Source organism: Psammomys obesus, unplaced genomic scaffold, assembly GCF_907164565.1.
Source record: "Psammomys obesus unplaced genomic scaffold, mPsaObe1.curated_primary_1811, whole genome shotgun sequence".
NCBI lineage: Eukaryota > Metazoa > Chordata > Mammalia > Rodentia > Muridae > Psammomys > Psammomys obesus.
This window is the reverse complement of record NW_026585687.1, coordinates 2,943,798-2,963,654: the sequence shown is the minus strand read 5'-3', so window position 1 is coordinate 2,963,654 and position 19,857 is coordinate 2,943,798. Positions and strand designations below refer to the sequence as shown.

The 19,857-nt window shown below is 35.7% G+C and overlaps 1 protein-coding gene across 3 annotated transcripts in view; it reads left to right on the top strand.

The window, feature by feature from the left end:
- The window catches only part of Atrx (ATRX chromatin remodeler), a 157,812-nt gene that overhangs the window by 62,252 nt on the left and 75,703 nt on the right, over positions 1-19,857 (top strand). For all 3 annotated transcript variants that reach the window (XM_055592594.1, XM_055592586.1, XM_055592578.1), the window contains one exon: positions 4,857-4,929. In XM_055592594.1, coding sequence (XP_055448569.1) covers positions 4,857-4,929 — 73 coding nt within the window. The remainder of the gene's footprint in view (positions 1-4,856; positions 4,930-19,857) is intronic.

The following is a 19,857-nucleotide window of genomic DNA, read 5'->3' as shown; positions in this document are numbered from 1 at the left end:
ATCTAACCAAGTAAATGAGGCTGGACAATTCCCACGTTCTTGTAGTCACCATATCTGGCTCTCTGAAGGATTTCAGTTTATTTTGGTAATAGGTAGTGATCAATCCTAGGGTCTTGTGTACGCTAAACAAATATTTTAACACTGAAATTTATTTTATTTATTCCTGTTCTTCACCAACTAGTATCTAATGATATGAGCAGATGTTTTGCTTTAAAAAACATCAAATGAAGAAAGCAATCCTCTGTTTACCCCACCCTGATGAATTAGACCTGGATCAATTTCTCCTTAATACCAAGGAAAATAATTTTTAGTATTTAATTTTATTACAACTTCAAGAAAATTATTTGAATAGTGTATATCTATTGGTTAATTGTATTTTTTAAATTAGTCAAAACACTGTCGGTTAACTAAGAATACTTAGAATTATTAGATATATAAGTAGTATACATAAGTTTCATAGAAAACTGTTTCCAGCATTGACAAAATTAAAATTTTCCTTTTATTTCACATGAGTTTCTCATGTATCCCAACTTAAAAAAAAAAGATTATTACATATACAATGTTCTGCCTACATGTATGCCTGCAGGCCAGAAGAGGGCACCAGATCTCATCATAGATGGTTGTGAGCCACTGTGTTGTTGCTGGGAATTGAACTCGGGACTTCTGGAAGAGCAACCAATGTACTTAATCTCTGAGCCATCTCTCCAGCCCTATTCCAACTTATTTTTTCAAAGATTTATTTATTTTATTATATATACAAAGTTCTGCCTGCAGGTACATCTGAACACGCACCAGATCTCACTATAGATGGTTGTGAGCCACCATGCGGTTGCTGGGAATTGAACTCAGGACCTCTGGAAATTTTGCAAGCAGTGCTCTTAACCCTAGAGTCATCTCTCCAGCCCTCAACTTTTTTTTTTTAATGGAACTAACTTCAATCTTGTTTTTGGAAGAAAAAAAAATACCTTTTAACTTAGGAGCATTTAATAAAGCTGTTCTGGAGAGGTTTCATGTGATGCCACAATGTTTCCACTATGAAATGTGCTCACACTCAGAGGAATTAACACTTCAGATCAGGTTTTTCCTGTCAAATGAGGTTTTTTGTTTTTGTTTTTTCCAACTCAGAACTGTGGATTAAAAATTGTGGATTTGAATTAAAAATGAATCTAGGAGTTGGAGAGATGGACTAGAGTTCAATTTCAGGGACCCGCATTGGGTAGATCACAGACATCTGTAACTCCAGCTGCAGAAGATCCAAGTTCTCTGGCCTTTATGGGCATTTGCACACACAATGCACATACTCGTACAATACATGTGTTATTGTGTTTACGTGCACAAAATTTAAGAAACACCAAGATAAAATAGTTAACTTTGAAAGAAAATGTTTTATTTATCAGGTTAGTTGGGAAAACCCTATTAAAGATTCCAATTAGTTTAGAAAAACCCTATTAAAGTTGCTATTATCTTATCACTATATGGAGTGTTACTGTTAGCAAATCATGGGTAACTGATTTGATCTTAAACACTCTTACGATTGACTTCTGTGATTAGATGGGTTTTCTGATGAAATATGTATGTATATTTAAGTAAAAAAACATTAATAATATTTTCATTTCTTAAAAAGTTATCTCTCCTGAGTTTAAATAACATGTTCTCTCTCTCTCTCTCTCTCTCTCTCTCTCTCTCTCTCTCTCTGTGTGTGTGTGTGTGTGTGTGTGTGTGTGTGTGTGTGTGTGTGTGTGTAGGGGGTGGGGAGGGTTTGAGTCTTGATCCAGATCTGTGTCTGGCATGTTGGATAGTGTCCAGGGACTCTTATGTGTAGTAAGCAAGAGCTATACCACTGAGCTCCATTCTTAGTGATTTGGCATATGTTCAACATTCTGTTTTTCTCTTTTTAGTAGTTCATGGGTGTTTACTTACATGTATGTCTGTACCACATGGGTGCCTAGTGTTCTTAGGGGCTAGCAGGCTTCGTATCCCTTGTACCTGCGGTTATAGAAGTTTGTATGTAAGCCCCTAAGTGGGTACTAGGAGTCAAAGTAGGTCCTCTGCAAGAGCAGTGAGAGCATCAAGTGCCCTTAACTGCTGAACCATAGCTCCATTTTCATCATTCTTTCATTCATTCATTTATCTTTTATGTTGTATAAGTCAATGTCTTGCTATGTAGTTCTGGCTGATCTGAAACTATGTACGCTAGAGCAACCTCAAACTTGTAGTAGTAATCTTCCTGCCTCTGCCTTCTGAATACAAAGGTTATGAGTTTGTGCCACTGTGGCCAACAGAAAATTTCTGTTTTTCTGTTTATAAGTTATTAATACTTTGTTTAATAAGTAATACTATTCATTAGGCCATAGAAGATGGCAACATATAGTAAACACAGAATAAATGTATTTTCCAATAATCTCATCATTCAGTACTGCTCTAGTCATTGTGTTCCATTTTGGCTAATACAACTTTGACATGAAGGATCAGTGGGTTTTATATCCAAAGAAGCTTGTCATTTACTCAGATGATAATCCTTCAACAGTTTGACGAACAAAACCTTATCGCTTATGAATTGCTTAGCACCAAGTAGATGAAAAATTGAAGTTAAGTTTGTTAAGGAATTTATTCCATCAACAACTGGGCTTTGTCAATAGAAATGTGTAAATAGACTAGAATGTAAAAGGTCTTGAAGATAAACCCTATGCACAGAAGACAGTTTTTTGAAGGCAAACTTAGGTATGAACCAATGTAAAAACAAACAAACAAACAAACAAACAAAAAACATTGCTTAAGAATTTACTTGCGTTAAGAGCACTGTCTGCTCTTCCAAAGGTCCTCAGTTCAATTCCCAGCAACCACATAGTGGCTCATAACCATCTATAGTGGGATCTAATGCCCTCTTCTGGCCTGCAGGTACATGCAGATAGAGCACTCATATATAAAATAAATAAATGTTTAAAAAAGAAGAAAAATAAAGCAAAAATATTTAAAAAAAATTTACTTGCATGCTGAAGAGATGGCTCAGAGGTTAAGAGCACTGGCTGCTCTTCCAGAGGTCCTGAGTTCAATTCCTAGCAACCACATGGTGGCTCACAGCCTCCTATAATGACATCTGTGCCCTCTTCTGTTGTGCAGATGTACATGCACACAGAACATTGTATACATAACAAATAAAATCTTTAAAAAATAATTACATGCATGATCAACATAATACAACTATGTTGAATATGTGTTCTTTTCCTAAGTGCAATTTAATTTTAGGTGACAAATTTAGCACGTTGTTAAAATGCCCCTTCTCCTAATGAGCTTAGAAGATTCCAATTTATTAAAGCCATATTTGGGTATCCTGTTATAGGCACATTTTCTTAGAAATTGGGACTTGAGCATGGCATGAACAAAGAAGATGAACGGCATGGTTCTAGGAGGTTATAGTCTAATGCATGGCAGATTTAGTGACTATTTCAGAGCCCTTCTTTTGGAGAGGACCTGAATTTGATACCCAGTCACTACCCATGACTCCCAATTCTAAGGAAAATAAAAATAATCTTTAAAAATAGCTTCTTGTGGACATGGTGGCTCATTCTTGTAATCCTAGCACTTGAGAAGATGAGGCAGATAAGATGCTATGAGGCAGAGGACAACTTAACTACATAATAAGCTCCAGGGGAGCCTAAGCTACAGAATGAGACCTTGACTTTTAAAAGCCCAACCAAACAAAAATAAAATTGAGAAAGCTACACTTGGGCTGTAATGGTAAATGAGTTATTTAGATATTTTAGGGAAAAAAAAAAAAACTTTGAAGAACATGTAGTATTTGAACTTGACTTTGAAGGTTAGATCAGTATTTAGACAATAGTGGTGATTACCTCAGTTGGTATGGTGTTTATAATCCCAGGACTACAGAGGCAGAGGTAGGAGGATCACTGCAAGCTATATGAAGTTGTTCTGGGCTACATTGTGAGTTTGTCTGCTGTGTAGCTCTATAACCTCAGCACAGCAAAAGTCCCAAAATGTTTCATTCTTATAACCCCCCTTCCCTCATTGTAGAAGCTTCTTTCCTATGGCAGCTATTAATTTGCCTTTATAATTTGGTTAGTTTGAAATTGGTATTTATTGTGAGCATTCCCTTCTCTCTGCAATTTCAGAATTAATAGTGAACATCAGCAAAAGTAACCCCTGGAATGCAGAATATTTACTAGAATTTAATATTAGATTGTTCATTTGAGGTAAAATTTTTGTACAATGAAATGCACAAATTCTATTCCTTCTGCCTTTCTTCTTTTTTTGCTGTGTATACTCTGGTACCTTGTAAATATTAAGCTAGTGCTCTACCACTGAAATTCAACCTCAGTTATACCCTTAGATTTTTAAATAAAAAGAACAGAATTTTTTAAAATGAATTAAGTTGTAGTGCACTTGAATGTCTTTCTGGGTACCAGGTTGAGCCACAGATTTTAAATGGATTCAAGTGTGTTTTGTACAAGGAGTTTTGTTATTCTTCGGTGATACCAGATAAAACTAGACACCTTTTAACTTCAGTCTTTGTGTAGATCAATACAGTTACTTAAGCAAGAAACTATTGGTAATGATGAGAATTAAAAATCATTTCTAAAAAGTCTTGCCTTTAGAAGTTTTGTGCTTTGAAAAGATCTTTAGGGCATATAAGATGTACCTGCTATTTTTCCTGATGATCTTTCATAAATTTCCTTTTAGGGTTTCTGTCAACATTCCTTGTACTTATTTAAGATTTCAGCAGTTTTGTATAGAACCTTCTAGGTTGCTCTAGCATTGTTGGATTTCAGTTTTATTTTACACGGTTTTACTTGTATAGATAATTCAAAGCTAATTTTAAGTACCCTTTTTCCCCTAAGGAGATGAAGCCTTATCTCAATCAGTGCCTGTCACCGTGGAGGATGACGACGACGACAATGATCCTGAGAATAGGTATGGATTGCATCTGTAAGGACTTAAGATGATAACACAGCCTAGGCACGGGCTCAAACAGCGACAACACAACAGCAAGCAGGCCTTAGAAAGACCAGAAAATGGGCTAAAGCTCAGAAACCTTAAGGGAAAGTAAAGATCAGCATAAACATACCCAGTATAGGGTGTGTTATAAAGAACTGTCAACTTTATATTTCCATGTAAACTGTTATCTTTGGAGACTTGATTTTGACAGATTAATTTTTGATGCAAATGAATCATAATAAATGGCAACAACAGACATCTATATTTGATTGTTGTTTTGTCATTTGGAATAAATAAAGATTATTCATATCTTTAAGATTAGGAAATTGCTTTTAAACTAAGTTTCAATTGATTCATATTTTAACGTTTTTTTAAATAAAATGGAAGTAGATAATATGACATTATTCACTTCCGTAAGGCTTAGACAATTGGTTTAAATATAAAGCCCACATAGCTTTACTTATTATATAAGCGATGGCTGAGAGAAGGAAAAAAAAGGGACCCCTGTTACAATATGTCAACATGGTTCTATGTACATTTTAAACATTTCATGCACTTTAGAATAGTAGTCATAATCTTCAGTGAGAAGATAGCATGGTATGTAGAGTGGATGGACCACTTCTAACCTTTTAATAATTTTGTGATCATGGACTGATGACTTACCTTCTTTTGCCGTAATTTTTAATCTCTAACATTGGAAATAGATAGTGTTTTCTCTATTTAATTGTTACCAAAATATGAGATAACCTCGAGATAATTTTATTAAAGAGCACCAAAATGACTATCTATTCTTAAAACAAAGCTCTACTATTAAGAAACTGAAAATGCTATGTGCTTGCTGTCATAATTTGGTGAGAGATGAAGGAACTGCTCTAAGGCATGTTACTCTAACCCTGTTTTATGTCTTGCTGACGCTGGCAGGTTTCTGTTTCAGCCATTGGCATTCTGTCAGTATACAAATATTTTTTTAAATTATGGTGAAAGGTGATACTTACATTTATAATTAAGTAGAACTCAGTTGTAAACCCAAAGACTTAGCCTCTGCTTTCCTATTTACTTTTTTCCTTACAAATGTCTGTCTTAAGTTATTTGATGGGATAACATGGATGAGACCCACAATGGAATAATGAAAGCATACAGTGTTTTGTCAGGAATTTTATAGTATACCATCATTGCTAGATTATGAAATCATTTAGAACTTGGTTGTCTTTTAGAATGCTTTCATTTTTCACTTATAGATGCTGCTGTTTTCCTATAAAGTACAAGTCCTTGGATGTTACTAGCACTCCGTTCTTCATTGTGAGAGATGAGCTTTTACATTAATCTACCTACTAAGAATGTTGTTAAAGTATCATTTTTGTTACAGCTTATCAAAATTTAACATTTTTATTTTTAAAATGATTTGATTCTATCTGTTACTGATAACTTTTATTGGAAAGTATATTTAGTTCCATTTTGTATTTATAATTTAAAAAATACAATCCTGCTTTTATTTTGAGCATGTCTTTATATTCATTTTAATGTGCTTTTATAAAATTCTCAATTTATAACTTGTTTAATATACACTATACCAAAGAAGCATCTTAATATGCATTGGTTATCTACTCCTGATATCCCTGGTGGGAATGCAGGTACCTCTTTGCACGATTTTAGTACAAAGTATGTGAACATCTTTCATTATGCACTAAGTAACTTTAAAATTTTTCTTTGCAGATCATTATTAAATCTTGGTATTTTTTTTAATTTCGCATTTTTTGAGTGAGATGTATCTTAGTAGAGAGCATATTGTAATTGCAAATTTGTACACAATTGTATAATTGTGTCTAAATTGTGTATAAATTTTATATGCTTTGCTTTTTTGGTAGTATTGTAACACATGTCCCGTGATGGTGTTTATGAAGAGGTAAATAGTGTATTGTTTCAAATGCTTAATTTTGGATACAATAAATTTATATAAAACTTTTTCTTGTTCAAGCATTTAATTTTAATTCTGATTGTCTTTCATTAAAGTTCAATAAGACTTTGCTAGAATAAAGTTATATGGCCTACTTTATAATCCAAAGAAGTTTTCTCATTCCTGAAATTACTGCAGTCAGTACTTTAAATTGCTAAAATTTCTATTGTTATATTTTTGTGAAGGCTTAACAAACAATTCCTATTTACTTTTTTTTTCCTTTTAAAGCTGTGATATTAAGAAAATTAAAAAAAAAAAAAACAAGGGCTTTTGAGGCCTTTAGATAAGTTCCATCTGTATTTTGGTCTACAAGATCAAGTTCCAGGAAAGCCAGGGCTGCACAGAGAAACCCTGTCTCAAAAAACAAAACAAAACAAAACAAAATGTAGAGACCTGCCTTCAGTATTTTGCTGTAAATAAATAACTTGTTTAACATTTGAGAGTAAATAAGCAATTACCACTGTGAGTTAGAATGGTCCTATTTAAAAATTTCCATTTAGTTGACCAAGTATAGTTTGATTGAAGCAGATAGCTATCATGTTTCTGATTGAGCTTGAAATTTACGCAATTTGAGAATTTACCTCATATTTTCTACCTTAGGCTTTACGTACTCTTTAAAAAGGGGGAGAATAATAGTAATGCCAAGTACCTTGTTGTTGGTTTTTGTGAGACAAGGTCTCACCATATAGCCCAGCCAGTAACTCAAATATATCTACCTGCCTCTGCTACCTAAGTAAGTGTTGAGATTAAAGGAGTGTGCTGCCCACTGTGCTCCATGGCTGGTCAGAGTTCTTTAAGTTACAATATATGTCAGTTTCATTTGCTTTTTAATACTTAGTTTAGTTTTAAATTGGTTCTTGCTTTGAAAAGACATGCCATGTAATTGAAAAACTATTGGTTTGCAAGTCTTAGCCCAAATTCATGGGAACAATAGTGTTTGAGAATTTGGGAGTTTTTAAGATGTTATACCTGCCTAGACTTTACCATTTGAATGTCCCACCCAGCTCTACAAATCCAAAAGATTTCAGAGCATAGCAGATTTTTAGGGGATTAGGAATGTTCAGTATACACATATATTGGGATTTCTCTATGTTTTGATCAGTATAACTGGGGCTTTTTAACCAAATATTTTCTCTTTGTATATATTTTAAAACTTATACTGTCAATGGCCTTCAGTAATAGAATATTAATGCATGTCCATCATATTAGTGATGAACACACACAAGCACATAAATGCAAATTCTGGTGTGGAGATTATTGGTCAGAGTTGGAGAAGACTGGGACTCTTGTTTTATTTGGCAGTAGGTTTTTGCCTTTTATTTTTATTTTTTAAATTTTTATTATTTTTGATGTTTTGTTTTGTTTTTTTGAGGAAGGGTTTCTCCATGTATCGTTGGCTGTTCTAGACTCATTTTCACTGAGGCTGGCCTTGAATTCACAGAAATCTGCCTGCCTCTGCCTCCCTGAGCATTGGGAATGCAGCTGTGCGCCACCACATCTGGCTAGTTTTTGCCTTTTAGACTAGGAAATATTCAAATTATTTTTTACTTCTCTGTCTGTATGATGTGGATATTCTATTAATGGTGGCTTTGTATTATTAATAATTACTTGGGAAGAGACTAATGATTCCTGGATTTTGATCATCATATAATGAAGATATTTAATGGTTACTTATCTGACTTCAGTAGACTTAGTGAAATAAATATATCACAAGTCTCTTAATATGGCTTGTGTTTGAAATATATTTCCAGATGATCCTGTTCTCTATACAAATTTGCTAAGTCTACAATTTTTTTCCTGTGTTTTTTTTTTCATTTTAATGGTACTTTTTTGGTTATTAAAATTATTTCGAATCTTCATTGTGCTTAAAAAACAGAAAGCATTGAAGTAAATAATTTTGTTTTTCTTTTAGTTTGGGTTTACCTTTAGGCTTTAAGTATTTACAGGTTTTAAGGTAAAAATTTTCAGTTATGTCACTTATATGGTTCTGGTAAGTATAGTCAATTAAGTCTAATGGAAGTGCCAAAAGCTATAGATAGGATTCACTGGCCAACAACTAAACTCATTGCAGTTGTCTTTTTGTACTAGACAATTCATCAAAGAAAGAAATACAGTCAGGATTGGTGACCTTTCTCCTGTGGGTAGGCCTTAGACATTATACTAAATAGCCTTTCTTGCTTTCGTGCTTTGGTGATATAAGGACTTTGAGCAAATGAGAAATAGTCTGCCATGAGAAAGTCTGTAAGTTACTGTTAGCAAAAGTAACTCATTTTTCTGACTCTATACCCTTTGTTTTAAACTTAGATATTTTATAATTGTGGTTTTTAATTTAATTCTGTTTTCATTTTAGTATAAAAATAATGAATAAAAAAATGAATTCTTTAATATAACTAAGTTTCCCATATTGGTTTTTTTTTTTTTTCTTAAAATTTCTCTAAAGTCAGGAAATACTAATTTTATTTTTTTTCCTTTTCTTTTCTCTTCTTTTTTTTTTTTCTTCAGTTTTTCAAGGCAGGCTTTCTCTGTGTAGCCCTGCCTGTCCTGGAGCTCTGTAAGCCAGATTGGCCTTGAACTCACAGAGATCTACCTGCCTCTGCTTCCCAAGTGCTGGAATTAAAGGTGTACACCACCATGCCCAGCTCAAAAACTCATTTTCTAATTCAGTGTGGTTTAAGCAGAATAGCCCATGTGTAAAATATTAATAACCATGGGTTCTTGTTTTTTTCTTTTTTTTAAACAATTCTTACAGACTTGGAGGCTGTTTAGACCAGGTTGGCCTTGGACTCAAAAGCTTCACTGGCCTCTGCTACTGGGGTGCAGGGAGAAAAGGCATGCACCATCACCTTGGGTTCTATCTATGAGGTCTTAATTTCACACAGCTTTTCCTTTGCTAGTCCTGATTTCTGTTTTTTAGAAAATAATATTTGAATATTAATTTTCCTGGTACTCAACAAAAAAGAAAAGAGGGGTGCTTGTCACTGATTACAGCCTCTATAGGACATGTGATTGAAGAAGCAATTGGAACTGTTGTTTAGCTTTTGATGATTTACTGAATTCCTTGTGAATTCTATCGTTTCTGGGTATAGATAATCATGCCTTAGTTACCTTTTAGAAAACTTCATAGCAAGGAAGCTTGAACCAGAGTTAAAATAATATATTAGTATAAAATTTGAAAATTTTTTACAGTACTTTGAAATTTTTTATTGAAAAAAATCGACCTTTGAAGAACATAACATTGATTAAAACAATGCCTTACACTCTGTTGGACAAATATTTGTTTACCATTGTTTTCTTCCTGAAAATAGTAACCATTCCACAACTTTAGGCCTTTGGATTGTTTTACAAATGAACCAGAAAAGTGTATGTGGTGTTTTTGTGTTACATATACTTAGAAACTCTGTTGTCTAAATAACATGTATTTAAGCCAATGATCTTCCTTTGTGAATTACATACTCTGCTGTGATACTTTGTGCAGAATGTAAAAAAACAATTCTTCTGAAGTTTCTTTTTTGCTTATATATAGGGACAAGCAAGTCATTGGCATTACAAAAATATAATTTTAATTTGTCAGTTTTCTTAAACTTGTTTTCAGAGCCGCTCAAATGATAAAATAGTAGTTGTAGGCTACATGACCCGATGTCACTGTAGTTTAGAGATAAAAAGCATAGTAGAGTATAGATATTGAGAGTTCTTTCAAATAGAAAATCTTTAAAAGTCAAAACTTGGATTTGTTCATTTGTAAAGACATAAATATTTGACTGTCTGTGAAGTGCATGTATATGTATACTCACACACATTTATCTTTTAGAATGTCAGTGATGTGTTTATCCAGGCAATCATTAACACAGAAGTAGTTCATGACCAGAGAGTATAACAATGGCACCTGAAACTGATTGGGGTGTAGGTTCTTAGGCTTTCCTGTTGTGTTTGTCACACTATCTTTGTTTACTTGGTTATGTCATTTGTCATCTCTAACTGGAATGTAGGGTTCTGACTTTTGGCTCTAATGTTTTGTGTCACTTTTGTTACGGCTTTTTCTAAAGCTGTCTGGTACAGGAGATCCTTGAAAATCCTTCCTTATAAAGAAATTCACTGATTTCAATTATTGATTTATATATGAGCAAGAAGCAGCGTTCATTTCCTTTTTCCTTTTTCCTTTCCTTTTTTTCATTTTCCTTCCCTTTTCCCCTCTCTCCCCCTCCCTTCCCTTTCTCTTCCCTTTCCCTCACATTTCCTTGTTTGAGCACTTTAACAAGGCAATTCTTTTCTATATAGGATGATAATTTCTTACAGCTTTTTTAGCGTTTTAAATTTGTTTTTCTGATTGTTTGTGTTATTAGGCTCATTTCCTACTTTTTGCTATTTTTTTTAGATGAGGTGTAATAAGGCTTTATTGTCTTAGTGTCTACTCTGTAATTTAGAAGACTTAGTTCATATGGGAGTCCTATTATTCTCTCAGGCATCAAGCCTGATCATTGTTTGGAAGGTTTTATACCCCTCTTCTATATTGTTTTACTTTCTCCCTTTACTTTCCCCCCCTTTCAGGAAAATGGAAGGTCTTTTTACTTTGGGATCTTGCCCAGGCTTGCTTCCATAAGAATGTCATAGTCTGTGCCTTTAATACTTCTGATAGGAGATTCCAGGGGCAGTACCTTGTTGCCTGGATAAGGTTCCCAGAAACGTCCTGGAAAGCCTCAAGAAAGGAACCTTTAGAGCAACAGAATCAACTAGGGATCATGACTGTATATCCATCACATGCCTACCAACGTGGGTCCAGCTGAGGCCTCCAAAATGATGCTTTGCCAGCCTCAGCTGGGACTCAAGTGATGATGTCTTTGAAGTTTCTGTGACCCGTGACTCCAGAGTTAAGGTAGTGGAATTTCCCTTTAAAGCATCTCACAGCAGTCTTTGTAGGTGGGACATAGCTCACCTCAGCATGCTTTCTGACTAGTCATGTAGAAGGTTGTCCTCAGCCCTTAGGTCAGTTTTGCCATGTAACAGGTTATGTTATAGGTTAGAATTATCACAGTCCTTCCTTGACATATTAGGCTTAAACTGTCAGTTTTTTATTTTCCTTTCTAAGTTTACTTTTATTTTTAATTAGATGTGTCTGTGTGGTGGTATGCGCACATGAGTGCAAGTGCCCACAGAGGCCAGCGATAGTGGATGCCCCTAGTGCTAGAGTTACAGATGGTAGTTAGCTGCCTAATGTTGGTGCTTGGGGTTAAACTTGTGTCTTGGGGAAGAGTGGTGCACGTGCTTACAATTTTGCCACCTCTCTAGTTATCTACCAGTCATAATTCATGTGAAATGATTCAACTGTAACTTTTGCTATACATAAGATTTTCCTTTGGTAAAATAATGTTCAAGGGCAGTTTTAAAATGCCCTTGTCTTGTAAAACTTAAGGAGTCTCCATTACTTTATACTTAACTAGTCACTTCAAAGAAAATGACCTTTCTTTGAAATTTGTGGTTTATTTGCTTTTAACGTAACTGTAATTATTCCCCATATTATAGAATTACTGAAGTTTATTGGCAAGTTATAATTCTTTAATATGTGGTTCTGATTTCATTTTCTGTGATTTATTGAGTAATTTATTAGTGAATATCATTCTATCATATTATTTACCATAACAGCCCTTATTTATTTGACAATATAGAACTTGATAACAAATTAGGTAGATTTATATTTTGACTTTCCATTTATACATATTTTTTTAATTTTAAATTTATTTATTACAGCTTATTCATTTTATATCTCAGTTGTAGCCCCCTCTCTCGTCTCCTTTTAATCCCACCCTTCCACCTCTTCTGGTCCCATGCCCAATCCCAGTCCACTTGTAAGTCCTCATCCTGATCCTAGCCTATCAGGTCTCATCAGGACTGGCTGCATTGTCCTCTGTGGCCTGGCAAGGCTGCTACCCCCTCAGGGGAAGGTGATCAAAGAGCCGGCCACTGAGTTCATGTCAGAGACAGTTCCTGATCCCATTACTAGGAAATCCACTTGGAGACTGAGCTGTCATGGGCTGCATCTCTGCAGAGGGTCTAGGTTATATCCATGCATGGTCCTTGGTTGGAGTATCGGTCTCTGTAAAGAATGCTGTGCCCAGAAGTTTTGGTTCTGTTAATCTCCTTGTAGAGCTCTTTCTATCCCCCCCCCCCCCTTCCATCATAAGATTCTCTGCACTCTGCTCAAATTGGCTATGAGTTCTCACCATCTGCTTTGATACCTTGCTGGGTAGAGTCTTTCAGAGGCCCTCTATAGTAGGCTCCTGTCCTGTTCCCAGTTTTCTCACTCTTCCGATGTCCATCCAGTTTCCTTTTCTGAGTGAGGGGTGATCATCTTTCACAGGGCCCTTCTTCTTGCTTAGATTCTTTAGGTGTAAAGAGTTTATTATGTTTATCCTATATTATATGGCTAATAACCACTTATGAGTGAGTATATACCATGTGTGTCTTTCTGCTTCTGGTATACCTCAATCAAGATGAACTTTTCTAGTTGCTACCATTTGCCTGCAAATTTCATGATTTCCTTGTTTTTAGTTGCTGAGTAGTATTCCATTATATAAATGTACCACAGTTTCTGTATCCATTCCTCAGTTGAAAGAAATCTGGGTGGTTTCCACATTCTGGCAATTATGAATAAAGCTGCTACGAACATGGTTGAGCAAATGTTCTTGTTGTATACTTGATGATCTTTTGGATATATGCCTAGGAGTGGTATAGCTGGATCTTGAGGGAGCGCTATTTCTAATTGTCTGAGAAAGCGCCAGATTGTTTTCCAAAGTGGTTGTACAAGTTTACATTCCCACCAGCAATGCAGGAGGGTTCCCAGTTCTCCACAACCTCTCCAGCATGTGTTGTCACTTGAGTTTTTAACCTTTGCTATTCTAATGGGTGTAAGGTGAAATCACAGGGTCCTTTTGATTTGCATCTCTTTGATGGCTAAGGATATTGAGCATCTCTTTAGGTGCTTCTCTGCCATTCTCTATTCCTCTACAGAGAATTCTCTGTTTAGGTCCAAACCCTGTTTTTTAATTAAATTTCTTGGTTTGTTGCTTTTTAACTTCTTGAGTTCTTTATATATTCTGGATATTAGCCCCTTGTCAAAGGTAGGGTTGGTGAAGATCCTTTCCCAGTCTGTAGGCTGTTGTTTTGTTCTCATGGCAGTGTACTTTGCTTTACAGAAGATTTTTAGTTTCTTGAGGTCCCATTTATTGATTGTTGAGTTTAGAGCCTGTGCTGTTGGTGTTGTTTAGGAAGTTGTCTCCTGTACCAGTGAGTTCAAGGCTCATCCCCACTTTTTCTTCTAACAGGTTTAGTGTGTCTGTTTTTATATAGAAGTCTGTGATCCACTTGGACTTTAGTTTTGTGCAGGGTAAAAAATATGGATCTATTTTCATTTTTCTACATGTAAACATCCAGTTAACCTAGCACCATTTGTTGAAGATGCTATGTTTTTTCCATTGTATGGTTTTGGCATCTTTGTCAAAAATGAGGTGTCCATAAGTGTGTGGGTTTATTTTTGAGTCCTCGATTCTATTCCATTGATCCTCCATCCTGTTTCTATGCCAGTACCATGCATTCTTTATTACTGTTATTCTGCAGTACAGCTTGAGATCAGGGATAGAGAAAGCTCCTGACAGTCTGTTATTGTAAAGAATTATTTTTAGCAATTCTCAGGTTTTTTGTTTTTCATATGTAATTGAGAGTTTTTTTTTTTCAAGGTCTGTAAAGAATTTTGTTGGAAATTTGATGGGGATTGCATTGTATCTGTAGATTACTTTTAGTAGGATGGCCATTTTCAGTATGTTAATATTAATGGTCCATGAGCATGGAAGATCTTTCCATCTTGTGATATCTTCTTCAATTTCTTTCTTCAGAGACTTGAAGTGTTTTTTTAAAACAGGTCTTTCACTTTCTTGGTTAGAGTTACACCAAGGTACTTAATGTTATTTGTGGCTATTGTAAAGGGTGTTGTTTCCCTAATTTCATTCTCAGCCCTTTTGTCTTTTGTACACAGGAGGGCTACTGAGTTTTGAGTTAATTTTGTATCCAGCCATTTTACTAAAGGTGTTTATCAGCTATAGGAGTTCCCTGGTAGAATTTTTGGGGTCACTCATGTGTACTATCATATTGTCTGCACATAGTGATACTTTGACCTCTTCCTTTCTGATTTGTATCCCCTTGATCTACTTTAGTTGTCTTATTGCTGTAGCTAGGACTTTAAGCACTATGTTGAAGAGATATGGAGAGAGTAGGCAGCCTTGCCTTGTCCCTGATTTCAGTGGGATTGATTTAAGTTTCTCTCCGTTCAGTTTGATGTTGGCTATAAGCTTGCTGTATATTGTCTTTACTTAATATTTAGGTATGTGCCTTGTATCCCTGATATCTCCAAGACTTTGAACATGAATGAGTGTTGGATTTTACCAAATGCTTTTTAGCTATCTAAGGAGATAATCATGTGGTTTTTCTCCTTCAGTTTGTTTATATGGTGGACTACATTGATGGATTTCCGTATATTGAACTACCCCGGCATTTCTGGGATGATGTCTACTTGGTCATGGTGGATGATATCTTTCATGTGTTCTTGGATTTTGTTTGCAAGTATTTTATTGAGTATTTTTGTGTCAATGTTCATCAGAGTGCTAGGTCTGAAATTCTTTTTTTTTGTGTCTTTATGTGTTTAGGTATCAAGGTGACTTTGGCCTCATAGAATGAATTTGGTAATGTTCTTTCTGTTTGTACGTGGAATAGTTTAAAGAGTATTGGAATTAGTTCATTTTTCATGGTCTGATGGAATTCTATGCTGAAACCATCTGGCCTAGGGTTTTTTTTTGTTTTTTTGGAAGAGAGACTTTTGATGACTGCCTCTGTTTCTTTGGGAGATATAAAACTATTCAATATATTCACCTAGTCTTGGCTTAATTTTGGCAAATAGAATTCATCCAGAAAATTGTCCATTTCTTTTAGATTTTCAAATTTTGTGGCATATAGGCTTTTGTAATGAGACCCAATAATTGTTTGGATTTCCTCAATGTCTGTTCTTATGTCCCCCTCTTTGTTTCTGATTTTGCTGATTTGGATAGTGTCTCTCTGCCTTTTAGTTAGTTTGACTAAGGGTTTGTTTATCTTGTTGATTTTCTCAAAGAATCAGCTCTTGGTTTCATTCATTCTTTTAATTGTATTTGTTTCTCACTCACTGAGTGCAGCTCAGTTTGGTTATTTCCAATTGTATACTCCTCTTGGGTGTGTCTGCATCTTTTTATTCTAGGGCTTTTAGGTGTGTCTTTAATTTGCTTGTATGAAATGTCTCAAATTTTTTTTGTGTTTTGTTTTTGTTTATATTATTCAAGCTTATTTTTGAAGATACTTAGTGATATAATTTTCCTCTTAGTACCACTTTCATTGTCTCCCATACATTTGTGTAACTTGTGCCTTCATTTTTATTGAATTTTAGGAAGTCTCTTAGTGTTTTTAAATTTCCTCCCTGTCCTAGCTGTCACTGAATAGAGAGTTGTTTAGTTTTCATGTGTATGTAGGCTTTTTGTTATTTTTGTTTTTGTTGAGGTCTAGTTTTAGGCCATGGTAGTCTGATTTGGTGCAAGTGATTATTTCAATCTTCTTGTATCTGCTGAGGCTTGCTTTGTTCCCCAGTATATGGTCACTTTTTGATAATGTGCCCTGAGGTGCTGAGAAGGCATTTGAGTTTTGTTGAAAAGTTCTGTAGACATCTATTAGTCTATTTGATATAGGACCTCTGTAAGTTTAATTCATGTCCCTATTTATCTTCTTTGTACATGATCTGTCCCTTGGTGAGATGGAGTGTCTAAGTCTCCCACAATTAAGGTGTTGGGATCAATGTGTGATTTAAGCTTTAATAATGTTTCATTTGTAAATGAAGGTCCTCTTGTATTTGTTGCATAGATGTTCAGGATTGTGATGTCCTCCTGGTAGAATTTTCCTTTGCAAATGAAATGCCCCTCCTCATCTTTTTTGATTAATTTTGGTTGAAATTTATAAAAGCCTTTTTTCTAACCCTTTACTTTCAGGTAGTGTTTATCTTCATTACAGCGGTGTGTTTCTTGGGTGCAGCAAAATGTTGAATCCTGTTTCCATAAATATCCTCTTAGTCTATGTCTTTTTGTTGGAGAATTGAGTCTTTTGATGTTGATAAATAATATGACCAACGAATATTCCTTTTATTGTAGAGTTGGTGGTGATAGTGTGTTTCTGTGCTTGTTTTCTTTTATTTTTTTCATTGTGGTGTTATCTATATTCTGTGTTTTTTTACGTGTAGTTGGTTTCATTAGATTGGAGTTTTCATTCTAGTATCTTTTGTAGGGCCGGGTTCCTGTGTAGACATTGTTTAAGTTTAGTTTCGTCACGGAATATTTTGTTTTTTCCATCTATGTTTATTGAAAGTTTTTCTGGGTATAGTTGTCTGGTTTGACATCTGTGTTCTCTTAGATCCTGCCTGATATCTGCTCAGGCCCTTCTGTGTTTCATGGTTTCTGTTGAGAAGTCAGATGTGATTCTGATAGGTCTGTCTTTGTATGTTACTTGGCCTTTTTCCCTTGCTGCTTTTAATATTTTTTCTTTGTTCTGTAAATTTAGTGTTTTGACTATTATGTGACATGAGGAGTTTCCTTTTTGGTCTAGTCTATTTGGTGTCCTGTAATCCTCTTGCATGTTTAAAATCATCTGTTTCTTTTAAGTTGAGAAAATTTTCTAATATGATTTTTTTGAAAAAATATTTTCTGGACCTTAGAGCCTGGAATCTTTTTTTTTTCTTCATCTATTTCTGTTATTCTTAGATTTCATCTTTTCATGGTGTCCTGGATGTCTTAGATGTTTTGTGTTTGAGACTTTCAGTTTTATGTTTTCTTTGAGAGATGTATCAGTTTCTTCAACTGTATCTTCAGCGCCTGAGATTTTCTCTTCCATCTCTTTTATTCTGTTGGTGATGTTTACCTTTGTGGTTCCTGATCTTTTCTCTAAGTTCTCCAGCTCCAGGATTTTCTTTGTTTGTGTTTTCTTAATTGATTCTATTTCTGTATTCATGTCTTGTACCATTTCCTGCATCTGTTTGTATTTGTTTTCTTGTCTTGTCATGATGGCCTATGTTTTTTTCTTTTATTTGTTTCCTCTTATATGCCTCTGTATATGCCTCTAATAACTGAATATACATGAATTTGAGATCATTTTCCTATGTTTCCAATGAATTACAATGTCCATTGATTTTTGGGGGTTCCTGTTGAAACCAGGATGTACTGATTTTTGTTGGATGTGTTCTTAAACCAACCTCTAGCCATCTGCTTATCTGTAACCTTTGCTGTTTGTTTCTGGAGTCTGCACTTGGGACTGCGTCCATCTGTCTCTGGAGTCTGGAGAGTATTCTTCAGTGAAGATGAGAGAGGTCCACTGGCTTGAGAATGGATGTTGTTGTTTCAGCTTCACCAAGGGAGTTACGTTGCAGGCGCATGTGCGCAAGCATGGTGTGTGGAAGTGTGCCTTGGAGGACAGGGTGCTAGGTTGTGTAGATGCCTGGAAGGGTAGAGTGTTAGCGCAAGAGGGGGTCCTGGAGCAGTTCCTTGTCTCAGTGGGCATGATCAGGTGTCCTGAATGCTTCACTGGCCCACAGGCCTGTCATACTGTCCTCCAGGCACTCATATCTCCCTGGGTTGCACCATCTCTTTCCAGGAATTGTTTGCCTGAACGCCACAGGGAGACCCACAGAAAAGGGGCTTCAATGTTGAGAATTCTGTCCCAGGGATCCTTTTGTTGCCCATAGTGAGGGTGTGGGTGGGAGGTATCCTCTGTCTGGCTGCTAGTGTAGAGGAACCCTGGATCTGCAGTTCTGCCCTCTCTTAAAGGTGCACTCATTTGTGGGCATATGTGGGAAGTTCAGGGGTCCCAAGATTTGAGCCCGCAGGGACAAATGAAAGTATAGGAGATCAGTCAGTGGTGTCTGCTGTTTAGCTGCTGCTTAAGGAGGCCCATATTTGGGCCACTTCCACAGTCTTAGTCACTGAGCAGGGAAGCTTATGTATGGAGCAGCAATCTGCCTCAGCAGAGCCAGGAGGCCTGTGCTTTGGGTAGCTGCTGCAGCAAGGGAAAGTGCAGGGTATCAAATGTTGGCTGCTCTCAGACCCTGGAGATGTCTGTGGGTGACCTGGGATCCCAGTCCTCCCAGCTTACAGGTTGTCCCTTCTATCTCGTGAAGCCTCAGAATCAATGCTCTGGCTTCAGCCACCCCTCTACTCACCAGTTTCGAAGTTTCGGAGCCTCTGCCCTTGAGATACAGTCTGCAGTGGTTGCTGACATGTTGGAGCCCTCCAGGCATATTCTTAAGAGTCTAGAATTTGAAGAAAACATATGTGGCTGCTTACTATTAACAATATGGTTTTTTGTAGTTAGCATGAACTTTTAAGGCTTTTTCAGTTTGAGTTACAAACTGAAGTCCCATTACTGCATTGACATTTAAAGTAAATTCAGAATGTAGTTTTATTTGCTTTGTATTATGTTACCCAAGTGGTCATAAATGTTGTTGCTTCTAGTGAAATATAGTGTTCCACTTCTAAGCTAAAACTCAGCATACATATAGTTGCATTTATCTACAATGTATTACCTAGTTTAACTTGTGAAAGATTTTCCTGGTTCTGTATATTAACTTTTCCATAAAGATACTTTCATTTAGTTTTAAAGAACTTTCCTTTGTTCGGTAATAGCTTATTAACCACAACCCTTAATTAGTCTACTGTTAGTGAAATGCTCTCTATATGCCGTACAAGTATACTGTTGAGCCAAACTTGCTTCCTTAGCTTTAGTAAAGACTTAATTTGAGGTGATTTAATCTGGACTTAATTGAAATACAAATCAGAGCAGAAATCACCAGAGGAGCAAAGTCATCCATGGCTTCGTTCATCTATTGGTGATTTCTCTGTGTC